This window comes from Mugil cephalus, chromosome 11 (genome assembly GCF_022458985.1).
Source record: "Mugil cephalus isolate CIBA_MC_2020 chromosome 11, CIBA_Mcephalus_1.1, whole genome shotgun sequence".
NCBI classification, from domain to species: Eukaryota; Metazoa; Chordata; class Actinopteri; order Mugiliformes; family Mugilidae; genus Mugil; species Mugil cephalus.
Genome location: NC_061780.1, coordinates 13,415,481 through 13,443,391, shown reverse-complemented (window position 1 = coordinate 13,443,391; position 27,911 = coordinate 13,415,481). Strand labels below are relative to the sequence as shown.

Sequence of the window (27,911 nt, the reverse complement as noted above, 5' to 3'; positions counted from 1 at the left end):
TGTAACATCGCCCCCTGGTGGTAGCAGCTGTGAGTGCAACAGATGTGTTTGGAGGTGGATAAGAAGGCAGTGTGTTCACAGGTTAAAAGTGGTGCACATTGTTCTTTTTTACAAATCTGAGACGGAAGAAAAAACATACAAGAAATACAAACAAACACAGACTGTATATATGTATATAAATAAAATTTAAATCACAGTAATACACATGCATCCCAGACTAGACTGCAGAGTCTGGGAATAAAATGTAGCAGAGATGTGGAAGTTTTGTCAAGATGAAACCACAAGCACAGAGTCTAATCAGGTTGTTTATTAAACACTTAATCAACTTTTTTTGATACAACAGAACATCGTGATGAGCTTTAGCTGCTTCATCAGAACAGTCTGTGAGCTGATATTGTCTTGAAAAACCCAACATTCAAATCTCGGATAGCGGAGAAAAACAAACACACGGCTGTACCTGCAGAAGAAGAAGTCTCAGCCCTGAGAGCTGAACACAAAAGAATCCCTTTAGTAGTGTGAGTCATTAACACTGGCAGCAGTACAGCGAAGAAGACGGCCGCGAAATACATTCGGACAGATCACTGATCTCAAAGTAACTGTTCTGCTACGTAAAGGTGGCATCTGTAAAGCGCTGATTGTCGAAACTCAACTGAAGCGTGATCACCTGGTATAAACTGGGAGACACCAGAGCTGGGAACAGAACCACGTGGATCACGTGGCCACCAACTGTGATTAGCAGCGACATTTGTCCTTAAGGCGACGGCTTTCAGTCAGACCCGTTCAAAAACCCAGCACCCAAAAAAACAAAGAACCTTCAAAACTTTCACAGACACCAAACTCCTGCGTAACTCTCTAAATCCAATTGCGACCATTGAAGTCAAATTCTGTCGCCGATAAAAGCTGACATGAGACACAGAACAATCCTTCAACCAGATGACCTCCCAGACAGCGAAAAGAACAAAGAATGAGCTACAAATAGTGTTTTTAATTAATAAGGGAAATATAATGAGGAAAACTGGACCCAGTGACATCTATACAGCAGACTGATGAAAACCCTGTGGTTTAGTGACAATTGCTTTCTGCCATTTATTTATATTTTGTTTTACTGTAGAAATGTGCTGAACGGTTCCATGTATAAAAAAATGAATTAACTTTGAACAGACAGTTTTAGCAGAGTGTCGTATGGTGTCATATAACAACTATTTCACTGAGACTTGAAACGTCACAGACTCAGGATATTATCTATGGCTTAGAAGATCTAAAAAAAAAAATGTTTTCTAACATTTTTCTAAATGTTTGCACGTAGTTTGAGGAAGTTTTGTGTGTTGTGTATCTCCAGGAGACGTGTCCGCTGTGCAGAAAGTGTGTGGAAACACAGACCTCTCCAGGGTCGAATGCATCTGAAGTGATTTGTCAGACACCTCAAGAGAAGAAGAAGAAGAAGCTACACAAGCACATATTTACAGCGCCCATGCGTTTTACTGCCAACCGCATCTAAACACGCTTCAGAAAAGTCATCGACATGACCACTGCGCCACGTTCGGAGGCAGTTCACTGTGACGGATTAATTCTACAGTCAAGACTTCCTGAATATACTGTAAGATCATCTGCACTAGAAAACACGAGTTCACCGTATCTGTGTTTAATTTAACTTCAGGACTAAATTGCCACAGGCTGTGTAGCTTTATCTGAGACAAACACATAGACTTAGATTACTTTATAGGTTTATAGACCAACACTATGTGAGCAACATGAGAATCCATGCTCTTCTTTTTATGTCACTATAGCTTCATCTATGGTCTGTTCATGCTAGTATGTCTATGCACATGATGACACAGTCTATAAACATACAAACAACTCTTATATATTAGAAGCTAAGTCAAATGCTCTAATTCAAGTTAATGTTTCTGTGAGGGGTCATTTTCAACCAAATTCCAAAACATGTTAAACGTTTTTTTTTAAAAAAAAGCATTAAAAAATCTGGTTGAAAATGTTTAAAACTGACGTTGGAAACTCTTTTTTTTATTATTATTCTGTGAAAAGCTGAAACCTTTTTTTTTTTTTTAATTATTATTATTATTTATACATTTATTTATTTTTGAGGCTGAGATCAGAGCAACGGACATCACAAAAGCTGGACAAATAAAAACCAAAATATATTATCGTGTCTGGACACTGCTAGAAATATGTTAACCTTGGGATTTTGAGACAGATGCAATTTAATTATTCAACAAGTGCTGCCGTTTCAAAAAAAAAAAAAAACAAACAAACAAAAAAACCCAGAAAAAACAAAAAAAATACCTGACAGGCAGGATATTTTGAAACCAGGCGTACACTGACGTGTTTCTGAGTTCAGGTTTCACTGCACAACATCCAGCTAACCCGGATAACGAAGGAGGGAGGGAGCGAGGGGACAGGCAGGAGGTTATTCTTCCTCAGTTTCAAATAAGGAACGTCGGATTGTAACTCACATTGTTATATATACACAGTATATGTACGCACAGATACATATTCTATTCAAAACTATTGTCACAGAAGTGCTTTTGAAAATTATAAACTACTATTTAAAAGTCCAAGTGCTCACATTATAGTCATTCTACTTCTTAATATTCTTCTATTTTCAGATATGTCAAAATGAAAGAGTCAGTAGAATCTGCTTTGTTCTAGCTCTAAACGATAGTTTTCTACTGCGCTTATTGGTGCAACATTAGTCCAAGTGTAGTTTAAGACTCATTTGGCACTGTTATGGATGTTATGGACACATCTATAGTTTTATTTTATTCTAACGTATTTGTCTTCTGAACATTGAACGCAGCGCTTTGCATGTCAAGAGCAAGTGTAACACCTTTAAACAAACTCTCCCAGCTAATGGCATCCTGTGTCATCGTGGAAGTTTCTATGTCCGTGCATCCTCTCAACAAACATTGTCGGAGATCTTCTCAGTGCTGTGGCAGTTTAAGTTTGACGAGACTTCCAATAAACACGACACGTCTCGATATTTCTAAAACAGGACTTCTTCTCTCTGTGAGGTCTGAAGTAACTTTCTTAAGGAACTATTTACATTGTGCCTGCTAATGTCGTTTATCACTGCATTTTCGTTACGTCTTAAGAGCTAAGCATAAATCTGCCTCTGCAACAATTAAGTTTTGTTAGATTTTCATGCAAAAAATTCTCTTCTTTCCATTTAGCATGATGGTTCCCCAAAGAAAGGAAAAACAACAATGAAAAACCCTGAAACCGATGAGCTTGTGTAGCTTAAGTATAAAAAGTCTCTTTTTGTGTCTTCCCGTCTTTCCCAGCAGAGGGCAGTGTTAATCCATCGTCAGGGACTTACTAAATGAATCCATGAAATATTCTTCCTTATTTCTACAATTTCAGCCTTTTCCAGGTCCTAATATCAAAACTTTATTTTGATTCCCCTGAAATCTTTTGAAGTCCCTCTCAGTAATGGAGTCACGGTGCAGTTCACACTAACAGGAAATGCAGATTTCCATGAAGTGTTTGCTGGATCACTGAAACCTTGAAGTGGTGGTGGCTCTTGTGCTTTTTTTTTTTTTTTTTTTAAAAACGTTTCTTTAAATTCATAGAGGAAAAATCCTGCGTGTTGGAGCATTTGCTCGGCTCGAGCTGGCGCATTCTTAAACGCACACCGTTCCTCAGTCATCCACCTTGTCCAAACAAACGCTGGGACAGAGAGAGTGTGAGTTTCAGAGTCATGTTTCCCCCGGTCGGTCGACGCGGTTTTGAGGTCGAGTGCCAAACCTTGTAGTCCCCCGCGTTATTACTGCTCTACTGTTTTATGAGGTCTAATCCCGTCGCTCAGATTTATGCCTCCTCCATGACTTCCATCACGATTGTCCTGGGTCCCGTCAGGATCAGGTTGCTGACGGTCCGGTAGTCGTGGCAGAGGACGTTGAGCCCATTCACCGACACCACGAACTGACACACCTGCAGGAAGACGGACACAGAGAGGAGATCATGTGCTTTCATGGCACCCAGTAATTTATATGTTGGATGTTTTTTCTAAAAAAAGCATAAAAACATCATTATAAGGCAGGGGCGTCAAACTCATTTTAGTTCAGGGGCCACATACAGCCCAATTTGACCTCAAGGGGGCCGGGCCTGTTACCCAATAGCTTATAACCTGGTAAATAACGACAACTCCAAATGTTTCCCTTTGCTTTAGTGCAAACAAGTACAGCTACGTGTAACGAACAACTGTGAAATTTCTTATTTTGTCAAAAATTTTCAGCTAATATCTTCAGTGCAAATTCATCCCACGGGCCAGATTGGACCCTCTGCCGGGCCGGTTTTGGCCCCCGGGCCTTATGTTTGACACCCCTGTTATAAGGCATTCATCTCTGCAGTCCCACTATGGAGCTACAATACATTACATCTCCTCTCACATCTTTTACCTACAGTACACAATGCACAGACATTTCTGCAACAAAAAATATGTATATATTAAATAAGATTTGATGCTTTTCTTTGTCACGCTGAAGAGTACATCAAGTTTTTAGGTTAAAAGGGCCATTTAAATATAATACTCTGATATCTATTAGAGCTCCTACGACTTTACGCACAGATTATCACGGCTGGGTTAGGGTTAGGAGCTCACAGGAGGTTTCTGTGAGGTCCAACAACACACAATGCCAACAGGCACAAAGCAATAATTGAGGCTGAGCAACACCCGGTGCAGGATGACAGACACGCTCCTATCACGCATGAACCCTGCCTCCCTTATCGTTGCTTAACTACTGCTCCAACTCTGCAGCTGCAGATAAAAATAAGGCCTCTTCTCAGAGTTGAGCTGCACACAAGCACACGGGCTCAACGGCTCCAAATAATTTTTTTTCCAAAAACTCTGCACATATTGTATGTCAGCGAGAGTGGACGCTCTTATCCAGACGCCATATATCGTATATGGTTTATTGGCTGTAGATTAATGAAGTGCAGATGCAGAGAGCTGAGTGATGATGGACGAAAAACTTTTGCAGATGTTTCAAGAACCCCGACTCAGGAGTCATTTTACAGGGAGCAGCCATTTAAATCCTCCTCCCTCACATGACCCCACGTTACACAGAGAAGTGAATCCATCTAGATACAGGTTACCATTCTTCATTGTTTATACAGCAATTGCTACTAAATGTTTTATTTTCCCTACACTTTCAGTGAAGGAAGGCTCAAAACAGGAAGAAAAGAAAGACTCAGAGTGTCGGAGCCAGAGAAGAAGGGTCCAGACTGTTAATCCTGTTCTGCGGAGGAATGTCAGCCTCTTACTGTAATCGTGCCCAAACCTCTGCAGCCTATATTACACCGCAGCCAGAGTCAAAGTGCTCCACTTCTTTTCCTTCGCTCGCATTCTCTCTCCGTTCCACCTTTCATTTCAGCCTCTTAAAATCTCTCCCAACACCTCCCCCTCCTTCTCTCCCACTGATTCTCCTCTCCTCCCAGGCTGTGGGGCTGTTAGTCTTGGCTGAGGCCCAGCTGGACTGTAGGGCTTTTTTTTTTATTTTTTTTTTGCGGCGAGAGGGTTAAAATCACTCTCACACAAAGAAAGGAAAGCAACAGAAAGCGTCATAAAGGCGAGATGCAGGGAGAAAATAAACCGCACGTGTAAAGGGGCCCGCGCTAAGACGTTCGGCTCGTGGCTCCGTGCAGCGCAGAGGTCAGACGTTCCTCGACTAAACTGAAAAAACTGCTCAGGTGACGGATGACCTGAGGCCATTTTTGGATTCATGTCCCTTGAGGGATGAAAAAGCCAGAGAAACAATACATCACTGTACATGCGGAGTGGTGTGTGCAGTTAGAGCCTGTAACTATATGGTGTAAGTATATGTTCCTGTTACAGCAATGTTGGCTAAGAAAGAAATAATAATACCACTTTTTGGGTCCTTCTACAAAATATGAAGCTAGCGCCTGGATTTTGGCTTCTTTGCGCGGCCAAAATCCACAACATCTATGTTTAAGCTCGAGAAATCATAAAGGTTTTAACGATCATGTCTAACCACTGGCTGTTCCCACAATAAACTTCATTGAAACAGGTCCTCAAAGTGCTGACAAAAAACGTTGAGAAATAGTGTCATTTGGTGCAATTCTTAATGTTTTAAAGATGCAACATTTCAAATATGACCTATAATGAACCTTTGGCAACCAGTTCTGAGCTATTATATCCACCCACTTATTAACAAATATCCTGTTTGTTTTAATCTATAAAATAAAACGTAAAAATATTAAGTTGGTTTTACAGACACATACTTTTTTTGGGGGGAGCAACAACTTCCAGGAGCACACCGGTTGCTAGGCAATCTCATGGCTAAAAACCAGACTCCGGGAGTCAAGTGTATAAGTTTCCCAACATTTAAACCTTTACACAGAGAAAAATAAGCTATTTGTGGATCATAAGCGCGTGCCTTAAACATAATAATGATGAGCATTTCCTGTTTCATATAAAAGATATTAAATAGTTAAATAGTTTGTTGCTACAGTTCATGTTCCGTCCAAGCTTTAAAGATTCAATTTTAGATCCTAAACTGAGGTAACCGGGCTCTTTCTATCCGTGCAATGCAAATACAGTAACAGAACGCACTGTTCTGTGTACAGGTGCAATGGTGTGGAAACGCGCACTACAACACAGGAAGGATAAATGTAACGAAGGTGAGCGAGGCAAACACACCTGCTCCGCCAGCGGTAGAGAAAGCGACGCATTAAACAGCGACGCTGAGGTGCTCGCATCCATTATCTGCCCGCGTGTCTGAGCGTGATGGAAAAAAAAAAAGATGCAGCCTTTGAGAGCGTGTGCATGTTGCAGGCCTTTCAGTGCCTGCTATCTGAGTTGTGTGGGTGGCATATTGCCCCGGGGCAGAGAGCCAACACCTCAGCGCACGGCAGTCCCTCTCCTGGACCGTGTGTGATTACACATCAATAAAACTACTCATGTGAGGTGGGACGGGAGGAAACGGGAAGCTCCAAAAAAACAGAAAACAAATGAAGCTGTAGTACACACTGCGGCATGCTGGGAATTTAATCTAGCACACTGCCACTATACACACACACACACACACACACACACACTTATATATATATATATATATATATATATATATATACATACACATGACCTAATACTCTGGTTTTCTGGTTCGTCTTCTCTAAAAATTAGACTGGAAATATTGGAAGTGAATGATCTGCTCTTAACACATGTAAGTCGCACAATCCCACAGGCGTTCAAAGACATAAAACATGCGCGTTTTACGAGCACGGACACCTTTATGACCAAACTAAAAGGTGCAACGTTTTTCAATAACAATAAACAGTAACCAACGGCAACCAAAGCAGAACTGATATTATTTCCACTGACTGCTTCCTCTTTCACTGCTACTCCTCAAGATCCTCTCACCTCCTTTCTCGTCCTCCACAGTCTGAAGCAACTCAAAGCGACTCGCTGGTGACGTTTTTTTTTTATAGCAATCATTACAACAACAACAGTTCAAACGGTGTCATTCTCTTTTCCTCTCCCTTTCCTGGCCTCTGCTGCCTTTTTTTTTGTTTTTTTTGCATTCAGCTGTTGCCCTCTCTCCTAGCTCCCCGTGTTGCGCTGGGCTCCACATTCCCAGGATTTTTTTGGGCCACTCTGTTGACATACCTTCATGCCAGCTGTGGCTGTGGAGTTTTCTCTCCTCCCACACCACTGTGACGCCTTTACAGCAACAACTTTTAGGGATGCCGCCGCGCTTCCTTCTCTTACATTCCCCCAAACTCTCCTCTGAGAGTCTATATGTTTAAGGGAATATCCTTCTTTAAAGTTTAAATAACCACTGGCAATGCACAGAGGAGCAAACATCACCTTCTGGTTTCGAAATAAATATTAAAGGCTCCTTTCTTTATCCGACAGGCTGCATCATAGTTCATTCAACATTAATAGGGAGATTACATGCTCCCTTTATTCATGTGAACCTGCGATACTTCCTGTTTTCATTTTCCATTGCTTGGAAACAGATGGGACTTGTTTCTCGAATATAAATATTTACTAGCTGGGGAAGGACAAAGATGGAAGTGATGGCAAGTTAAATGCAAGATATTTGAAGCTTTATTCACACATCTTGTGAGACACACTGATTTCTGCTTCCTCATTATTAAACATTTAACTCATCCGTGTTTCCACTCTGCCGCTCTATCCACGTCACCCTACCAACCTTCAACACGTATTCGTCCATTCATGCTGCAAACAGTGGCACGGCTTTTCTTGTGCTCATCCCTCTATTCCACGAATTAATGGACAGGTGATGCCCACTGGCGTTCACGGCTCTTAAATGGTTCCACACAGCTCTCCCAGTCTTACCTTCATACCAGCAGCTGCTGCAGGTCCACCAGGGTCTACGGCCTGGATGTGACAGGGTTTGCTGCCTCGCACCACGAAGCCCCAGCCCACGGCGTCACCCACAATCTGAGGAATAACAGCAGCAGATCGACTTTGTATAAAAAATTAAAAAATGAAAATAAAAAAATCTGTCTGAGGCTACGATTTACACTAGGCTGTGGTGGGTTAGGGGGCTTTTATTTTGAAATATTCTTCCCCGGTTCACATCAATGTTGTCAGATAATAGTTTATATATTTATTATTACTCTTTTGGCATCTTGTGTTGGTCTGCCTCCATACTACGTATTTGTGTGTGTGTTTGTGTATTTGTTCGTCCTACGGTGAATGTCTTCTTTATGAACGGTCCTCCCGGCGTCTGTAGCTCCTCCGGACTCACTTGTCTCTTCAGAACTGTTGAGCAACACAAACTGTCAGACGATGTCGCATTTTTAATAGTTTTTATTTCTATATATTCTTGTGTGTGTGTGTGGAAATGCCAGTCACATGCTAACAGGGCCTGGAGGCTCACGCCGCTTCCTGAAACAGTATAGCCCCCCCCACCTCCCCCTCCTCCAACTTCCCCATAAACATTACTCACTTTAACATGAACTAGACGCTCGCTTCTCAAAAATTATTTTTAAGCGTCATGCACACAATTGGCTGCATCTTGAAGGACTGAAGTTACAATCACACATTTGATGTAAACAGCTGTACCTACACATCAACTCATGAAGTATGTTACTCCCATATTATTTAATGGTATGGAATGACGTAATATGACTTTCTCAAGTGTTACTGTTGTGTTCGATACTTTAACTTCACTCATTACTTTTCTGAGGTTCAGTCATTAACGTGTTATTACTTCTGATTTGTGACAGAGTGACATCAAAGCGAGTGAGGTTTCCACCACAGATATTTGGTAACATTATTCTTCTTTAAAATAAAAAAATTAAAATAAAAAAATCAACCTAGAAAACAACCTTTCACACAAGCAGTTCCTCAAAGAGTGAGCAGTAATTGAGATTTACAGCCTAGAAATGAGCATATGAATGCATATAACACCCCTAGTGTCCATATAGGTGCAATAAATCATTGAATAAACTAATAAATGCCAAAAAAAAAAAAATTAACCTGAGAAAAAAAAAAAAATCGCTATAAATCACATGTGTGTCTGACAAATTGTGGTCTGTGCACTCATAAACTTTTCATGCTCTGGATATTTTTATCACGTTGTGGCACCTTGATCTGATCAGACACTACATACAGAAGTATTTTTTATTTTTTTTTGTATTACACGTAGTTTCTGCCTCATATCAGAGGAAAACCATTTTTATTTGTCCGTGTGACTTCAAAAATATTTAAAAGAAATTACATCAGACACAAAGCTCATCCTATTAGTCAGATCTGTATCATCTGCTGGGAAGGTTTTCTGTGCTTCGACTCCTTCTCCTCTTATCACTAAAACATATGAAATTACTAAAGCCAATGCGAGGCAGAGGGGAAGTGCCCTAAACATGTGCGCGTGCGTCCCTTCCTTTTCCTGCTTATTGTGTGTATCGCGTGTGTGTGTCCTCTTGTTGAGGGGGCTCTGCTGGTACAAAGAGACTCCTGTCAAGGACTCTGTCTGGATTAGACACATCAAAGCAAAACGCAGACAACACACAGCGGCAAAGCCCACACTCGTCTCATGCGTGTCGCTCCTCCGTTCGACTCAGAATTTAAAGCAGTCTCCAAACGGTGCGCGTGATTATAACTCTGTCCTCCTCGGCAGTAAACGTGAGGTTGTCGTGTTCCTCTTTTGCACATCTTAACCTTAAGTCCACTAATGCTGACCATTCACCCACTTTCAGTTTAAAGAGGCCTGGAGCCAGTTTGCAAGCATCAGCTGCCTTTGCCTGTTCCAAACACGGAATAATTAAGACTTTTTAGAACGCGGCTCTAAGTCTGCTGACATTTAAACTGAGACGTGGTTCCTAAAAACACAACAACTTCATAAACCGGTTGAATTGTGTTGACAGTTGCAAAGTGAGGCCTTTCACGTTGTCTCTGCGTTCATGCCATGTACCAGATTTCGGGTTGCAGAGGACAGGTGGGCTGCTGCTGAGCGTCGGGCTGCTGCTGTAATAACCGCTGCTGCCGCAGCTGCTGCTCATGCTGCTCCGACGCGCTCCGACCACCACTTTGATCTCTTTCGTGGGACTCACTGCGACAAAGACAAAAAACAAAAACAATACCGGCGTGTTAGGATGAAAGACCGGGCAAACCGCACCAGTGCAAATAGCACCGCGCACCCCTCATGACCCCATTAATCTTAAACAGTTACTGGGTCATGGCTTTTGTGGCTTTCGTGGCTTTTGTGACGCAGAGCGACGGTAAAAAAGCAGAAATGTGACGTTTCATAAAGCTGTCCCATGTGCTGTTATCATGTTAAGTGTTGTTTGAGTCGTGGCCACTTTGTATTTCCTTCCCCCGTGTGTGTGATGCCACAGATAAAACTTCTGCTTCAACTATATTCTAAATACAAGGTCATCCTAGATAGAAATACATTGTTTGACTCCATCCGTCTGTCGGAATGAAGCCGGTCGTTTCTATGAGACTTTTCATAACGGCTAAAAAGATTCAATGTTTCCCCACTTCGAGATGGAAACTAACTTTACTTTCTCAAGGACTATATGAAAATTCAGAGGATTTCATGCCGCTTTTGCATATTTTCCCCCAAAGTTGGGTAAAGCAAGAAGATTCTGTGCGGTGCATTTTTTTCATATTATCTTTAAGATTACAATGGAGCAGCTAAAAAACACTGTTAAGCCCTATTTGCACAAGAATAGTTCTACCTGGTGAAGTCTTTAGCTTCCTATTTAATAATAATACCGATTTATAGAAAGTGAGCAGGATTAAGACTGCACATGACCTATTATTACAAATTACAAGAGGTCCCCAACTAAAACTAGTCCCATGCAAACAGGAAATACATACCGAGTCTAATTAAGTTGGAGTGAGATGTATAACATCCACTGTCACACAGCACTTAAATTAGACTTGCATAGATACGACGCAGAGCTGAGCTTTTTCCAGAGATGTGACGAAAGTAGAAATCTCTGCACTTTTTGTTACATTTTTCTGCCTGGCAACAAAGGTTGGACAGCCCTGTTATCTATATATGGCACCACCAAGGACACCAGTTATTGCATCTGTGCGTGCGCCCGGGTATGTGTGTCAACAGAAGATAAGGCATGGAGGGGGGAAACATGTCACTGTTTTTCCTCAGAAGACAGACGTCCAGTAACCAGAGGGAAATATTCACGCCGCTGCTCAGTTGAGCACGTTGGATCCATCCCAAGTGTGAAATACCAAACACACGCCCGTCACAACTTTAAATGTCAAAGACTGACGGGAGGAGACATTCATTTTGCTGCTGATACAACCAGTCACTTGCATTAAAGCCGCATTAGAGGAGACGTGACCTCGGTTTATTTGAGGACACCACTGAACAAACATGGCCGAACCGGGTGGTTACTTTGTGTCCGTCTACCTGAGAGGAAGCTGGTGTTGCCGCCGTCCGAGTTCTGCTTGCGGAGACAGAAGGGGCTGTCGTGGCTCTCGGGGATGCTCCGGCTTCGCTCGTGGAGAAGCTCCATCAGCCGCCGCCGCCGCCTGAAGTTCATCCTGAACTGATAGAGGAGGGGCCCGTCCACAAAGTGATGCTTGTTGGTGACTGAAAACAAAGACAGTTTGAGAAAATAAAAGTCCTGTTACTGGGAAAGGAGTGTGTCAATGTTTCTGTAAAATCTAACTTATTCTGACTATTTCATTAATAAAGTCTTGACGGTCACATGAAGAATTTTTTCTTAGAAGTGAAATTCTTGAACAATTAGGTGAATAGTATCGTCGTTTTTTTCTCCAATCTCCAAACCTTCAGCGCCTCATGCTGAACACACAGACCTCTGTGTTCTGGGCCGAACTGAGGATCAGACAAATTCTGGGCACTGTTTTATTTAAAGTAACAAAAAGGAAATAAAATCGCTGCTATTTTAGTCCCTGTTTAAGATCATGAAAACGGTAATAACATTTTTTCTGAAACTCCCGAACACTCCTCCAGTTTAGAGAAGCAAAGTTTGTCATTTTTTCCACACCGCAACTTTATCTACAGCACGTCTGCGGTTATCAAGGTATGTTTCCTTGGCTCCTGTTTACTGCCCTCCACCCCACCCCTCCCGAGAGTACATACATCAGAAGCCTGCTTAGAAACCCAGTTTTCTGACTCTGGTTATGTAACTAAATTCCTTTACTCCCTAAACTAGATTATTTTCATCAGAGCCCAGGGTGTAATATAATATATGCGTAAATACTGCACCTGACCCATTCATGCAGAAAATAATCAGACTTTTTTTTCATTGTTTCGCTTTTAGAGTAGCTGACAATATGAGGGCTTTATCCCAGATATATGTTGTTTTCCAAGGTCCTTTGAGAGATTTTCAAGGAGTGAGTGAACAGCTGTTAGTGACAACATGATACACAGTAAGGATTCAGATTTTGTCTGAGGTTTACTTCATATCTAATAACGTCTAAAAGGTTTCCACAACGTTAAAACCACTGATGGGAGAAGTAAATAACATTGACCATTTTGTGATGATTCAATGTTCTGCTGGGAAACTTTTGGAACAGGCATTCATGTGGATGTTAATTAGACATGTAGCACCCACCCAGACCAGACCAGACTCCCCCGCCCCATAGACAGACGCACAAAAACAATATGCAATGCAATAAATAATATGTGCTGATTTGTGTTCCCCCCCCTTGCCATTTCATGGATACAATGCTCCCGTCAACCGTCAACAAAGTGCCTTTATCATATATGACAATAGGACAAAACCAAACTATGGATCAGCTTTAACACTGTTGTTAACGGTCATAAAGTGACGTTCTCTCCGTGTACACGGGTCCAGTGTCAGGCACACAATACATTTCTACATTACCTGCAGCTGTTTAACATGATTACCCATTTGTGACCAATTCAGGTGCAACAAAGTGTCTCACAGCAAACAAACGCACACAAAGAGGATCCATCTAGACCCACTATACAACACACTGCTGGTGTGAATGAGTGAGCGTGACCTCTGGCCAGGAAAACAGAGAGCAGCCGAGCTCTTTATAATGTGTCTTTAATAGGACCTAAGGGCCTGTAAAATCATTACCTAAAGCTAAATTGTTTTAAATGACCCTCCTCTACACCGGGGGTGTAGTACACAGTGTAAAGTCCACAAATTGTGTGAATCGTGTAACGGCAGAGCCCTTATTTCCACAGGGACGATGAGACCAGCAGGAAGTAGACCAGGCTCCGTATTACATTAACTTACGAGAAGTGACAACACACAGCAATCCTCTGTGTGTGTGTGTGTGTGTGTGTGTGTGTGTGTGAGAGCGAACGTGAGTGAGAGACACAGAGGAAGGGAGAGGAGAAAGCAGATGGACCTACTGTGTGATGAGGGCACTGGGGCAGAAGAAGAAGCGAGAGCAGGGAGGGGGGGACGGGGTGGCGGAAATAACTTTATCACATGACCAATAATCTCTCCGTCAGGGGAATCAATTATTCGCTGCTTTAATCAAATGTTGGCGACACATACGCACGGCACTGACATTTTTAGACGTTTTGCTCCTCATGACTAAAGGCTCCGCTCCATTTAAAGTGGGACGTTGGAATTTCAGTTTTGCATCCTCAACATCCAATACCGCAGCTCCACATGTTTAGATGGATAAATAAAGTATCCATCTAATCTAACATGCTCTTAATTCGCTCTTAAATGTTTTTGCGTCTCATGTGAAAGGCTCCATTCTGTATCTCGCACACCTCAAGTTGTGTATCTGCTGTGCAGCCATGAAACTAAGGCCCAGGCGTCTCTACAGTAAAACACAACCTTAATCTAATCACACTTGGGTGTCAACCAGAGACATCAGCACCAAATCAAATTTTATGTCATGTGGCAACCGAACGGAAATGCATTCAGGGTGTAGATCGATGTGCTGCCGTTAAACTGTCATGGACGTACTGTGCTGCAGAGACAGTGACCACTACTGTTTGATGACTGAGGGTTTGATGGAAAGGCACAGAAAGCTGATTCTAATGTACAAAAGCCAAAATATGGACATGTTAACACGGTTAAACTTTGTTTTCATTGGAGGTGGTCTGTAAAACCTTTACGTACCCAAGCGAAAACATCAAGGTCCTCACTTTCACTGCTAAGGCGACACCGAACACACTCAACAAGCTCATGTATGGCGTATCACATATTGAAATAACACGACAGCCATGGATCTCAGCCAAAACAACAAGCTGACCCCTCGAAGCCTGAGACACCCAGGTCACATTTTCCTCCTTTTAATAACTCAGCACTTTGAAACATTTTGTAATTCTACTCGACTCTTCAACTGTAGCTTTGAGCCGGGTCAGGTCACCCTTAGGAGACGGAGAGAATCAAAACTCGTGAGCAATGAAATATAATCTTGGTCAGTGTGACATTTAATGTGGGTCAGCAGTTCAGGGCAGCTAGGAGCCTAAAATGAGGAGTAATGAGTTCAAGTAGTGAAACTAACTCGATTTTCTGTTACCTGTTAGACACGGTGTTGGCATGTTTTTTGTTTTAGATATGACAAGAAAAAAAAATGTTATGTGTTATTTTACAGAAATATCTAACTGTAACTCATGTTAGAGCTTTCTAGACATAACTGTGATGCTTAAGTGGTAAATGAGGTGTTTTGTTGAAGACTGCCGCGAGCTCAGACTGAACTTGATGTTTAGTTAGCTAAATGCAAGTGTGAGAGGGCTGTAATCATATATACACAACACCAGTTATCAGATTGTAAGACTCAAAAGAGCACAGCAAAGGTACATGTGACACATGACGTATGAATGTCAAGGTCTTTGGATTAAGGTGGAGCTGTATTTATTGGCAGAGCAATCAAAAAGGATTAGACAGACATGGGTTAGTGTTGTAGTTCATGCTTGTGCGTCAAACTGACGGCGTGGGAATTATCTTTTATCTGAGATTCTTAATTACATAACACCTAAAGAGAAGTTGTCAGGTGTCAAAACAACTTTGACACCTGATTTTCTTTGTTGAGCCAAAGATTTCTTTTTTTTTTTTTTTTTATTAGACCTTCTTCATCCCTCCACCTCACCGTGCTGGATGATGCCGTGTTCAAGGAGCCGCCGTCCGAGCTGCTCGGCCTCCTCCCTGGTTGCCATTTCTCCCTCCTGCAGCAGCCAGTCGATGAACTCCGAGGCCACCAGCGTCCTCTCAAATGACACGGCACCCTCCTCCCTGGTCTGTAGTAGGGTGTTCTCCGTGTTCATCAGCCTGTAGAGAGATATATATATGTATAAATAGCCACTCTGTTACTTAGGAAGACGATAATGAGAAAAAAAAAAGTCTGAGCGTGCGCTGGGTTCGCGTGGCCAGCGGTTATTGGTATTACTGCTCAAGCGCTCATTGAAGTCATGAGTTTAAAAGTCAGATAAAACTTGGTTTTGAACAAATAAAGAAACTAAATTTATCTCAAGTTCTTGCTAATGTTTGAGTAGAAACGCCTGGCATGACTTTTTTTATGTATTTTATATAGATAACTGAACCACACTACAGCTTTAGCATCCAAGAGTTTAAGTATTGTGAAAGATGAACATTTTTCAAAGGGAATTTCCAGCAAAGAAAACCTCCCAAACCAGAAGTTCAGCCCATTTTGTCTCTGCAATCTGCACAGTTGAAATGTACGGACACCGTACTGTAGCTGCCTCCAGATTTCCACTTGAACCACATATGTGTAGGATTGAGAAGGACTACTGAAACTAAATACATGTTATTCCTTGAGCTTTATACACCAAGACCATGGATTAGAGTTTCCCAATCATAAGGTAATTAAGCTCTTTCGCAACAGCGGACAGGATTCCTCAAAACATTTAAAACTTCAAAGTTAAGTGTGCATTTAATGAAGTGATGCATATCTGAACGGGAGGATTACAAGAACTGAGCAGTGTGGTTTCTGTCCCCGTGTGATGCCTTCAACAAGTACACACTCGCAAAGAACAGAACTGCTGACTCTTCACTACACCGCTCCCTTAAAAACCCATTTAGACCGGTGACACACACAAACACTGTCATATACACGCTGAAATGACACAAAAAGAAACACACAAGCCTTGCAAGAAATGATTAGATTTCTGTACAGGTCAAAACAAGCCTGACTACTTAACTATAACAACACTTCCCACATCCTGCTGGCTGTGCTTTACTGGCACAACTTATATTCCCACATTATATCTCAATGGTTATCAATCGTTTATTGAACTGTCAATCTAATAGTGCCAAACAGACATCATGTAACAGCTTGCAGCAGATCTGAAGGAGTCAAAAAATAGCATTAAAGTTCAGGGAATTAAGCAACAACCACCACCGTGATGGGCCAACCTGAATACGGGTATAGAGGGTATTTATTGATGTCACTGCCGCCTGAGTGGCAAAAACACGGTGAAATGTTTCAGTAAATACAGCGAGACCTGGGAAAATGTGGATTATCAGATCAAATTGAGGACAATTGAGGACTCAACAATGATACATATGAACTTGTATGGATTTGGAAAAGTGGATTAGCCTCAGTTTCAGTTAGCTTAAGTCAGTTTTAGGGTCATTTCAGTTATGATAAATGCAGCTAAATAAAAGATGCTAACGCTAAGAGCTTTACTGAGAAGTAGGATCCAACCGAAAGTAAAAGGATGACGAGGAGTGATCACAAATATGCTGTTTATTGTTTTATTGTTATTTATTGTTGGAACTGAAATAGTTACTGTCAGCCGTAACTACGCCAAAACAACAACATGGACAAACTTATGTTTACTTGTGTGACTTCATCAACCACACTGGATTCCAGTTGTTTCTTCGTAACGCACCACTTACTTCTCTTTTCTTTGGCAGATATCTGTAAAAATATATCTGACTGCTTTTCAAATCTGTTGGTTCAGTCTATCACACAACAGCTCTTCCCCATTTTTTTAAAATAAATTTTACAATTTATACATTATTACAGCCTATGATTGAGACTAATGCTGCTCATCTCCATGATCAACTGTCACTTTCTGCCTCTCAGACTTCAGTTCCTGTGACGTCATGTGCGTACCCTCTATTAACTCAACCATGGAGGAGACCATGTCCATGGATTCATAACCAGTTCAGTGAGTAAATCAAGAGATTAAGTGTGATTCTCTGGTGAAGAGGTGGATGAACGATGGACTGGAGGTGACAGACGAGAGGCCCCTTCTCATTCACAACTTTGTAGCCATGACTTGTATAGCTACTCAAAGCTATTTAAATTTTGGCACGGGGTGAGATAGGAGCATACCCCTTCTTATGTCTTTAGAGTAAATATCGAGTTACTAGAAGAGAAGTCGTTCTAGCATAAGAAGTGGAAACGGGGAACAGCTGGCCAGGCTCTGAAACATTTTTAAAGTTTTCCACTTAACCCCTAGTGAACGCTGTACGCCAAGAGATCTGTAACATGCTAGCTGTTTCCCCATCCCCTGCCCTCAGCTACTGTACGTGCTGCAGTAGTGGTATCAGTTGAGATGTTATTGCTAGCCTGTATATATAAGCAATCCACACAGTGCTGATCAATGTTTACAGCAGATGAGCCCCCTGGTGTGTACACATGACAAGGGATATGAATGACCGTCGTATTGGACCCAGAGCATTAGTGGGAAAACCCTTAATGCCCAGAATGAACAGCGCCAGTGTGGTTTAATCTAAGCGAGGATCTAATAAATAAAATTAAAACCAAATGAGTGCTGAACTGGGAGCAGCATGGAAAAAGCCACCTCGCTGCAACTTTTGTGTATTTTTGTATTTTATCTAAACTCGTTCTCAGGGTCACACTGTATTCCACAACCTGAGTAAAAATTAGAACAAGAATGTGGTCATAGTGCACACACCCTGCGCCGCTCTTTCAGTCTTTCAGTCAACGCGTGGCTTGTTTGGTTGTCAAATTTTGATGGATTAGCTGCCGTGACCCACATTAGCAGCCAGCATTATAATACGTATGTTGAAAGACTTCGACATAATGTTCCCTGGGACATGCCTGTGTACACAGTGATGTTTAATGAATTTAAACGCATTGTGTTAGCTCAAAGGGAACTGTGCTAAAGCACTTTACTCTGTGCAGTTATATAGTGAATTGTTCGTTTTCTTAAATCTTTCCATGATGTACGTAAATGACTTGTGATGCCTCATAGCGGAACAAATTCAGTTTCTATGACCTGAATACGCACTCAACGCTTGAGTCAGCAAACGCTGAGAATTTGGCTGTGGGTTAGCCCGGCTCTTTGATTCTGCGTGAGGGTGGAGTCCAGAAGAAAACCCGGGCCAAACAACAAATATCAAGACTGATAATGAGAATTTAAAGGTCACAAATAATATCAACGACCTGAGGCACCACAAGTTAAACAAGTAGTAAAACATCGACCTATTAGAAAACTGATACAAATATTTTTATTAGGGACAAGTGTTTTCTAAACACGGCCAGTTCCTAAGTAGAGCTGGAGTGTGGACAATGTTCGTCTTCTAAAGTTCTTTAAGAATTGGATGAAAATTCACATTCATTAACTCATTTTTTTTTAACTGCTTGTCCTCGAGAGGGTAGTGGGGGCCTATTCCAGCTGTGATTGGGTAAAGAGGCAGGGTGCACCCTGGAGAGGCCCGAAAGGGCTAACACAGAAAGACAGAGAGCCATTCACACTCACAACAACGGACACTTTTTTTAACCACCATGTAACCTAATGAGCACGTCATTGGACTGTGGGAGGAAGACATAGAAAACCCACATAGGGTAAAAATGTAAACTCTACACAGAAAGGCCCTAGCCAAACTTCTCGCTGTGTGAGGCGTCGGTGCTAACTACTACGCCACTGTGACGTTCCTGAAAAATCGAAAATCTTAAAAATGCCAAATGTTATCGCAGAAGGTCAGTTTTATGTAGGACAGTTTAAGATTGTTCTATCCCCTTTTATGAGCAGGTTTCCAAAAGCTCAGTTCTTCAGAGATATGCAAAAGCAAAGGTTTATTTAAAAAAACATGATAGTCAATTTATCATTTAGTCATGTAATAAATACATTGTTTTATATTTGTATTTTTGTTTATATGGCTACATTTATTTTCTTATTATTTTACAGATTTTTTCATTTTTTTTGTGGCACTCCCACGACTCCGTACGTCGAGATTAAATAACTGTACAAATTTCCATTACACAGACCGCCTTTAATGACATAACTTTCTCATATCTAACTTTCATTTCGCATTTAATCTCAATTACGGCCTCCACAGGCTCCTGACTGATAACTCACATAAGAACAAATAAATGATAGCATTAATTACTATAAGCATTTATGGTAAAATTTCCTTTGTTAAACACGTTGGAGTAATTAACAGCAAAAGAATGACTTCCTGCTGTAATAAAAACAAAACAGTCATGAGGAAATGAGAGACTCCAGCATCGACAGCAGCCAATTTTAAAAGTTGGCATTTATATGTTTAGGAATGAATGGTTCTTTATCGCTAGTACATGCACATATGTACTTGTCTGGTTGTGTCTGACAAAATAAAACAATACACATGTCAAGTATGACGGATGTCCACCACTAATGTAAAGTAGCAATTGCAGCTGAAAGAATTCAAAACCACCAGTACGGTCCTTTAACAGCTGTGGTTCCAACTGTGGACAAAGGCTCAGACTGAAGGGCGGCCTGAGAAATGGAGAAAAAAAAAAGAAAAGCCGTTGTTGTTTTAGACTGAGGTGTACTCTAGCTCTGAAAAGTCCTGGGGAGCTAACAGTATTGTCTGTCTCTGTCTCACACACAAACTAAAGCCCACACTGAGAATCAAAGATTAAATGTTGAGGAGACAGTGTTGAAATAAGTCTTCACATGAGAACTAGGAGATACTAGTAATTAAAATCATACTTTAGGTAAAGCTACAAGTTTAGGCTTCCAGGCTGCGTGACTAAATAATGGATCTGAAATTCAGCCACAATCTCCACGAGCACACGAGACACATAAACAGTCGACTCTGTGAACAAAGCTCTGAACAATGCTTTGAATTGACCTCTCTGACCAACTGTGACGCTTAGGAACTACTGTGAAAACATCTTTCAGAGGTTTGTTTATTGGATTTTTATGGTTATGTTATTTGACAGTATCGGATCAATGTATGTGTGAGGCGGGTTGTTTATTTTTCCAATGGGAAAAAGTAGATTGGCTGAGGGGGACTTTATGTAACGCACTGTATGATCACGGAGCTCGTGCAGGATGCACTTCAGGCGTTTTTGCTGCTCTATGTGGACTTATGCAATAATGAGAAGTCGAATGTATATGATGTGGTTCATTGCATTTAGCTGCCATAGTGTCAGAGGGACACGGAGCCATTTATATGCTAGGGACACTATCCATCAGTGTTAGCGTGGCGCTAATCTCATTTGTTTTTTGCAGGTATTTATTTTGTTCAAGCCTTTTTAAATTGCGCTCGAGCGTCGACTCATTTATTAAGATCCATCCTGTTAACCAAGAATAGAATCAGTTACACGATAACTATGTTACATAATTACGATGCATTTTCTTTCGGATGACAATCCCAGTTCCTCTGTTGTGGTTTCAGTTTTATTGTGTGTGCAAAGACTCATTAGTTTTACAGTGTTTTTAGTACGCAAACTGCTAAACATAAAAACTAAACGCTACAGTCCGGGACTTTTATCAACACAGGAAGAAGAATCAATGAGTGTCCCTGAATGGGACATACTTGCACTTTGTACTCCTTGATGCAGAAGAGATGGTTATTTTTCTGAAGGGTTACTACCAGAGTGAGCTTCAGTGTGTGTGTGCATGTGTGCGTGTGTTGGTGAGTCCCGGGCTGCACCGTGGTGATTACATAAACACATAGCTTTCGGAGCTGAGACGACAGATGTCTCCCCTTAGACTATTTTCTTTCTCTTATGCAACAACTGTGTGTGTGTGTGTGTGTGTGTGTGTGTGTGTGTGTGTGTGTGTGTGTGAGTTGTCTCACAAAAACACATGAAAAATAGGTCTCTGTTTAGAAGAGTGTGTCATTCTGTGTGTGCCAGGAGGGGCATGGGAACACGTTCGGCTTCTGTGTTTAGCTGTCGACGGCCTCAAGTTAATAAATAAATAAATCTCAAATCGGAGGTCACTGGCACAACAACGAGAGACAGGTGTAAACAGAGAGAGATTGGAGTGTTTTTATAGAAACAATTAGTCTCACCAGTACTGGGAAAAAGATCAGGGCTAAAAAAACAAACAAAAAAAAAAACACGGCCATTAGTGGTGTCCTCCTTCTCTGGACAAATACTGACTCATCTATTGTTAAGATGCCTCCGATGTCCTTTGATTTTCCTCATACTCATTGCGGTTGGAAAAAAAAAATGAAGCGGGAAAGGCTCAGCGCTATGCGCTCTAATCTAATGGTACCCAATTTACCATGAAAATTCATTTTCTGACAAATGAATGGTGGTCCTATTTCTGAGTATTCAATCAGCGCGCTGCGGACAACAGCAGGGAGGGACTCACAACAAAGGGGCACAAAGAGGAAAGCAGGAAATACACGGATGGCCTCTGCAGCCGCCTGCCAAGTGACCACGAAGTTCCAACACCGTCAACATCATCAGATAATAGTTTAGTGTTTGTCACCAGGGACATTTTAAGGAGTCTTACATCCTGCATCCAATATTTATAACAGTGTATCACAACGAAAACAAGACGGGGGTCATGACTGGGTGTACTCTGCATGTTGATTAAAGAAACGCCAAATTTAATGAAACAATAACTGTGGTCTAAATGTAATACTATGACATGTAAAAAAAATCTATACACCGTAGAATTGGGACATTTTAAGTGGTAACACACAAGTATATCCTGACATTTCGGTATTAGAAGAATAACAACAACAGTTTTTTCAGTCGTCAATGTTGCATGAGGACGTCGATAAAAGCCAAGGTGGAGGAGAGGAAGTTAAAAAAAAAAGCGTGGGAAGAAACTGCTGACGCTAAAGAGAATCATAAAAATGAATACAAACATTAATCTCTCTGGGAGCACTATAAACACGAAGGTTCGCCTCCCATACAAAATCAGCGCTAACTATGTTATCGCAACGCTCAGCGTATTGCCGGTTGTGTTTAAAATTGTAATATTATGAAATATGAAGCGGGTTGTGTACATTTTAATGTCTTATTGTGCGACTTGTAATGATTCCAGCCCTAATAATTTCCATTGCATGCTTAGACGCATTTCTTTTCCTCATTGTGCGGCGACATCGTGTTGATCAGAGGACTGATATGGTTGTGTGTAGGTTGTGTGTTTAACAGTTGAGACACACTTAGTTGATACTTCTCAAACCATATCAGAGCAATTCATGCATTATGTTAAAGAAGGGTTTTGGGAAAATGTTCTTGTTGCCAAGAGTGAGATCAGAAAACTGATAACACTGTAAATGTACACCAGTCAGCCACAACATTATGACCACTGACAGGAGAAGTAAACAACACTGATCATCACAACAATTCAATGTTATACTGTGAAACCTTTGGACCTGGCATTCCTGTAGATGTTACTTAGACATGTACCACCCACCTAGACCAGACCAGACACCCCCACCCCATAGCAATGACACTCACACACACCTGGCACAGAGGCCCCTCCCCTCAACCAATAGGACCCGAAGACCCCCTCTAACAACACTGTGTTACCAGACAACACAGGACCCCCTCATGTCCATACACATGTCCATCGAGTCACAACTGTTTGGAGGCACAAGTGAGACCTATACAATATTATATATCCATGTGTATTATTTTTTGGCTTTGTGGGAAATACACTACGATGAACATTAATGTGTGGATGCGTCGTCTAAATGTTGCTTGTGTGTGCGTCCATACTTTTCATAGATCCTCTGCCCCCTCATGAAGACCTTGGCTTCACTGTCCAGCGGGAACGTGCCGTCGTCCTTTCTGAAGCGGTAGAACAACTTCAGGTCTTTGAACTCCCGGTGCTCGTCACACACTGAAAATACAATTATTATCGTTATTTTGCTGCTGATTGTGTTTTTCTTTGTTTAATTCATGCTCTTTGCGAATTGATTCCTGGGGTAAATGGGGCAGATTATATAAAATTACTCTTCTTTCTGCTTCCTTTCATTCAGATTTGGGAATGTTTGCGATTATATTGAACAGTTTTGTTTTAATCAGTGAATGAAATAATAAACTAAAAAAAAAATGTTGCAGGAATTACACACCAACAGGAAGAAACAAATGGGCTATTGAAGGTATATGGGCCAGAACAGAAAGAGGTCGTTACTGAGTGACTGACAGGGTGGGGGGGCTTTAATGCTGAAGAACACAACCCAGAAACACACACAGACACAAGGTTCCCCAGATGTTTTCTCTTACACTGTATTGAGTTATTTTAGTGACATAACCGACTGTGCTGTGAACCGTAAACCTGCGACTTTGACAAATTGCACATTTAATTTGCAGCTTAAATGAGTCACTATAATTACACATAACTAACAGATCTTCTGCATGTGCTGGAGCGGATTTATAATGGAGGAATATAACCACAGTTAAAATGTCCCATTATAGCCCCATGGGATATTCGATTGTTTGTTTAAAGCAAGCATCTTCATCTTGAGTTAATATCGAGCTGGCTCCGTCTACACATCCACTGAAGAAATAGCCCTCTCCTTTCGTCCGCTCCCATGTGACGCAGGTAGTGAGACACTGTGCCGGAGCCAAATTGGCCGGAAAACATGGAGAGGCATCAATTAAGAGAATCTGCCGGTTCCCAGAAAATGTCAAACAAGAGAAAGAACAGGAGAGAAACCCTCGGCATCATAGAAAACTGGAAACACGCTCACACAGCTCGGCCTTACCGTGGTGAATGATGCTCTGGTCTAAAAGTTTCTGCATGATCTTGATGGCCGTCTCTCGCTCCGAGGCCTCCTTGTGTTCGATCAGCCAATCAATAAGCTCCTTGGCTACGAAGCAATTCGGGTAAGTTCGAAGGTGGTGCCTCCGATCTTTGATCACCTTCGCCTCATGGAGCCGCAGCCTAGAAAACAACAAAGTGAGCAGGAGAAGACAAGGAGTGAGCAGGGCAGACATTCAGCCTAAAGCTCATATAATGTTACTGAAAATGTAATTTTCTAAAATAAGCAGAGAAAATAAATTGGATCTATTATTTAAAAAAAAACTACAGAAAAACTGCTGATTTACACACGATTGCTGCTCGGTTGAGAGTTCATGGTATAACCCCGTCATAGATAAGGGATGGTCTACTTTTTCAGGGTCACAGGGTGCTAGATGGCGGCGCCCGCCCACGTCAGCCTCACTCATGCTCCAAGTCTTTGATTATTTTAAAATTAGCTGGAATTAGGTGGAGTTAGGTAATGCCAAGAAGGCGACGGCCGCTGCCACCCACGCCGAGCTCCAAAATTGCTCTGAGGAATCAGAGGTTTGCCGTAGCAGAGCATCTGTCAGTCCTCGTTAACAGGCAACAAATACAATATGCACATAATACTTCTTTTACAGAGGGCTTGGTTAAGTTATTTATTTAAGATTATGCGTGCATCATGTTTGATCTTGTAAAAGAAAACTTGATTTGCTTAAGAAATAATCATCATAATCATTCAAGGTGTATAAAACCAGAGCAAATCAGTCCTCTACTGTTTTTTTTTGCCTGCATGGATTTATGATGTGTTAAAAGTTGACATGAAAAACCTGTTGTGTTTCTATATATATATGTCCTATATACCGGTCTCACATCATCAAGGTGACCTCTCCCTGAACCTGAACACTGAATAACAGCCCACCACAGTCCCCATGTTAGCCAAGGTTCCTGCAGCTAGCTAGTTCCACCACGCTGAGCCTGTGCACAGCTGGCTACAATCACTCCGGATTAGCAACGACAGCTTCAGTCCAAGGCGACTGTTCTGCCAAGAATCAAGATGGGAAAACTCAGATGAACAGCTTACTGAGTTTACATCCAACCCGGTTTGACGGGCTTCGGCATCTGTACACAGCCTCACGATCTGTCCGCAAAATCATTGCTAAAGAAGATGGAAACTAAATCAGAGCTTCAGCTTGTTCTGAATGAAACAATGACGGGCGGGAATGTCTGTCAAAGGCTCTCTGTCTCCTAAACGTTCGTGAAGCATTGCATTTTTTTTCCCGGTGCAACAAACTATCTATTCACAGCCATGACCTGGTCACAAGACTTACAGCAGCTGCATGTGCGTCTGCGACCGGTTTGCAGGCCTGTGCCTGAAACTGATCTGTCCTTTGATACGAGCAGTCGACATGATGGAGCACAAATGTTTGATAACGGATTTTAAAAACTGCCCGCTATCAGTATCAGGAACTGTGTTGCTCATGTTCCATGAGCTTGACTTGTGATAAAGGGAGCAAACAAAGGTGTGGATACGATACCTCGCTGTGACAACATAATCAGGTCTAATCTAATTCTAGGGAATTCTGCCGTTCCCAAAGTGAAATCGAAATATCTTCCTTTGGTGAGGGAGTCATGGTGAACAGTGAGGGAGACATCTACAGCTTCTAGGAGACGAGGGAGACGTCTACAGCTACACTAGCAGCAGTGACACTAACTGGATACGGCACCAACATCAGCATTCATGCTCACAACACCAATCCAAATCCAATCCAAACTATAACTGACAATCCGTCAGATAGCTGCTGTGACACGTGAGTGGCGGATCACAGTGTGCGCAGAGGAGGCAGAAAGAACCGGGACAGAGAGCAATCCTCGAATGTCACAACCTTTGCGCCTGGAACAGCAGCGTCTCAGAGGACCCCGGGACAGCCACCCCAACCAGCCCCACGTTCACTGACACCAGCCACGACGCCAGCTGGCCGCCTCAGTGCACGGCTGTGCCAGGAACACTGACACAAACACATTCAACAAACAAACTGTGACTTTCACTGGGTCCTCAGAACACAACAAATGTTAAAGCGCTGTACTTCTTCAGAAACAGTTCTAGATTTAAAAAAAATCATAACAATTCAGTTGCGTGTTTTCCACAGAGTTGAGTTGGGGGCTGAAATTCCAGGCATTGGCGCCGCGCTTCACCTACTGAGCCTCTATTCATCGCCGGGGACGTGAGGCGGTGAACGCCACCGGGGTCATGGAGCCGTTCTTTACATACAGTACTGTAGGTCACCGGGTACAGCATGTCAACAGCACTGGCAGGGCTATTGGTTGGACAGGGCGAGTGGGCACGGCTTGATAACCACACTGTTGGTTCACCATTCTCTGCGGAGCTCAAAGGGCACGGTGTCTGAAAAACGGTTGGCGTGTTCAGTCCTAAACAAAAAAAAGCAAAGCAGGAGAGAATCCTCCAGAATCTAGACATTGTGATGCCTCAGGCCGTGACATACACTAGGAGGGGTGTGCGTGTGTGGACGCCTTTGTTTGGCTGTGCATGATGCAGTGAGCCTGACAGTGGCTGTTGAGCCAGTTTGCGGGGAGTGGAGCAACATGCATGATCATTAACCTACTGTCAAACGACCTTAGAACCACCTACTTCTCTCGGTTGGTATGTCCCAGCACGTCCTCCCTGATTCATGCAGGAGTATCATGCAGGGTTGAGCATGCAAGGACGATTATTTTAATTATAAGATGGAGATATATTAATCATCGCATCTGTCAATTTGTAATAGAGATGTGACAGCTGGCAGAGGACTTTAACAAAATCCAACAACTTCCATCGGAGAAGGTTTAACCTAAAGTACACTCGGGTGCGGCGGGAGGTCCGGACCAAGAAAGACCGACATACCTTAGCTGTTCCCCGGTGACGAGCACCTCGGCGAGCCGCTCCAGCTCTGCAGCCTTCTTCTGCATGGTGTTCTCGATCCGGTCCATCTCTCTCCTAACACTACAGGAACACACACACACACACACACACACACACAGAGAGAGAGGGTCTGTTGCCAAACATCCGCACACAAAGACATGACTCTGCAAACGCATCATTTTGTAAATGAGTAAAATTGCTGTGCAGCAAAAGGCGAGTGGAATACAAAGGGCGTGCGTGCATCCACGAGGTAGTGATTTCAGGGAATAAACAATGCACCGACACATCGGGGTTCTTACCTTTCAAGAACCATTGAGACTTCGGAGTTTATCAGATACGCCTTTGATGAATGGGGGAGGTAAAATCAGTCCATTCCGGGGGACACATGCAGCAACACGGGGAGTCCGGGCAGATCCACCAGCGGCTGTTTTAATTCCTCGAAAACGACAAATATCTGCACACGCTCATGAATGCATGTGCGCACGCAGCTCCCAGTTTAAAAAATCCCCGAATTTATCTCGGGTTGTTTTGCGGTGAAAGCCACCCCGCTCCCTCTCAAGGCTGGTGGGTATGTTTGTCACTGACACGCCACACGGACCGAGTGCACGTTTTCTCCACGGCTCGGAGCCAGGGCCCATCCACAAAGC

The 27,911-nt window shown here is 42.3% G+C and overlaps 1 protein-coding gene across 1 annotated transcript; it reads right to left on the bottom strand.

The window, feature by feature from the left end:
* Nucleotides 1-292: 292 nt before the first annotated feature.
* Nucleotides 293-27,911, bottom strand: deptor (DEP domain containing MTOR-interacting protein). The gene is made up of 10 exons (XM_047599402.1): nucleotides 27,564-27,911; nucleotides 27,247-27,345; nucleotides 24,328-24,506; nucleotides 23,336-23,459; nucleotides 15,536-15,714; nucleotides 11,892-12,074; nucleotides 10,425-10,562; nucleotides 8,700-8,770; nucleotides 8,342-8,446; nucleotides 293-3,948 (listed from the first exon to the last, which is right to left on the bottom strand). Exons 1-10 carry the CDS (start codon nucleotides 27,575-27,577, stop codon nucleotides 3,826-3,828), a joined length of 1,215 nt encoding a protein of 404 aa, XP_047455358.1. The 5' UTR covers nucleotides 27,578-27,911; the 3' UTR covers nucleotides 293-3,825.

Bases quoted from the DNA above. Each gene is read 5' to 3' on its own strand.
- deptor (XM_047599402.1), bottom strand. The intron at 15,715-23,335 runs GTATGGACGCAC...ATCTCTCTACAG, and splicing joins GGGCAGAGGATCTATGAAAA to GCTGATGAACACGGAGAACA. The intron at 8,447-8,699 runs GTAGGACGAACA...GTTATTCCTCAG, and splicing joins TCATAAAGAAGACATTCACC to ATTGTGGGTGACGCCGTGGG.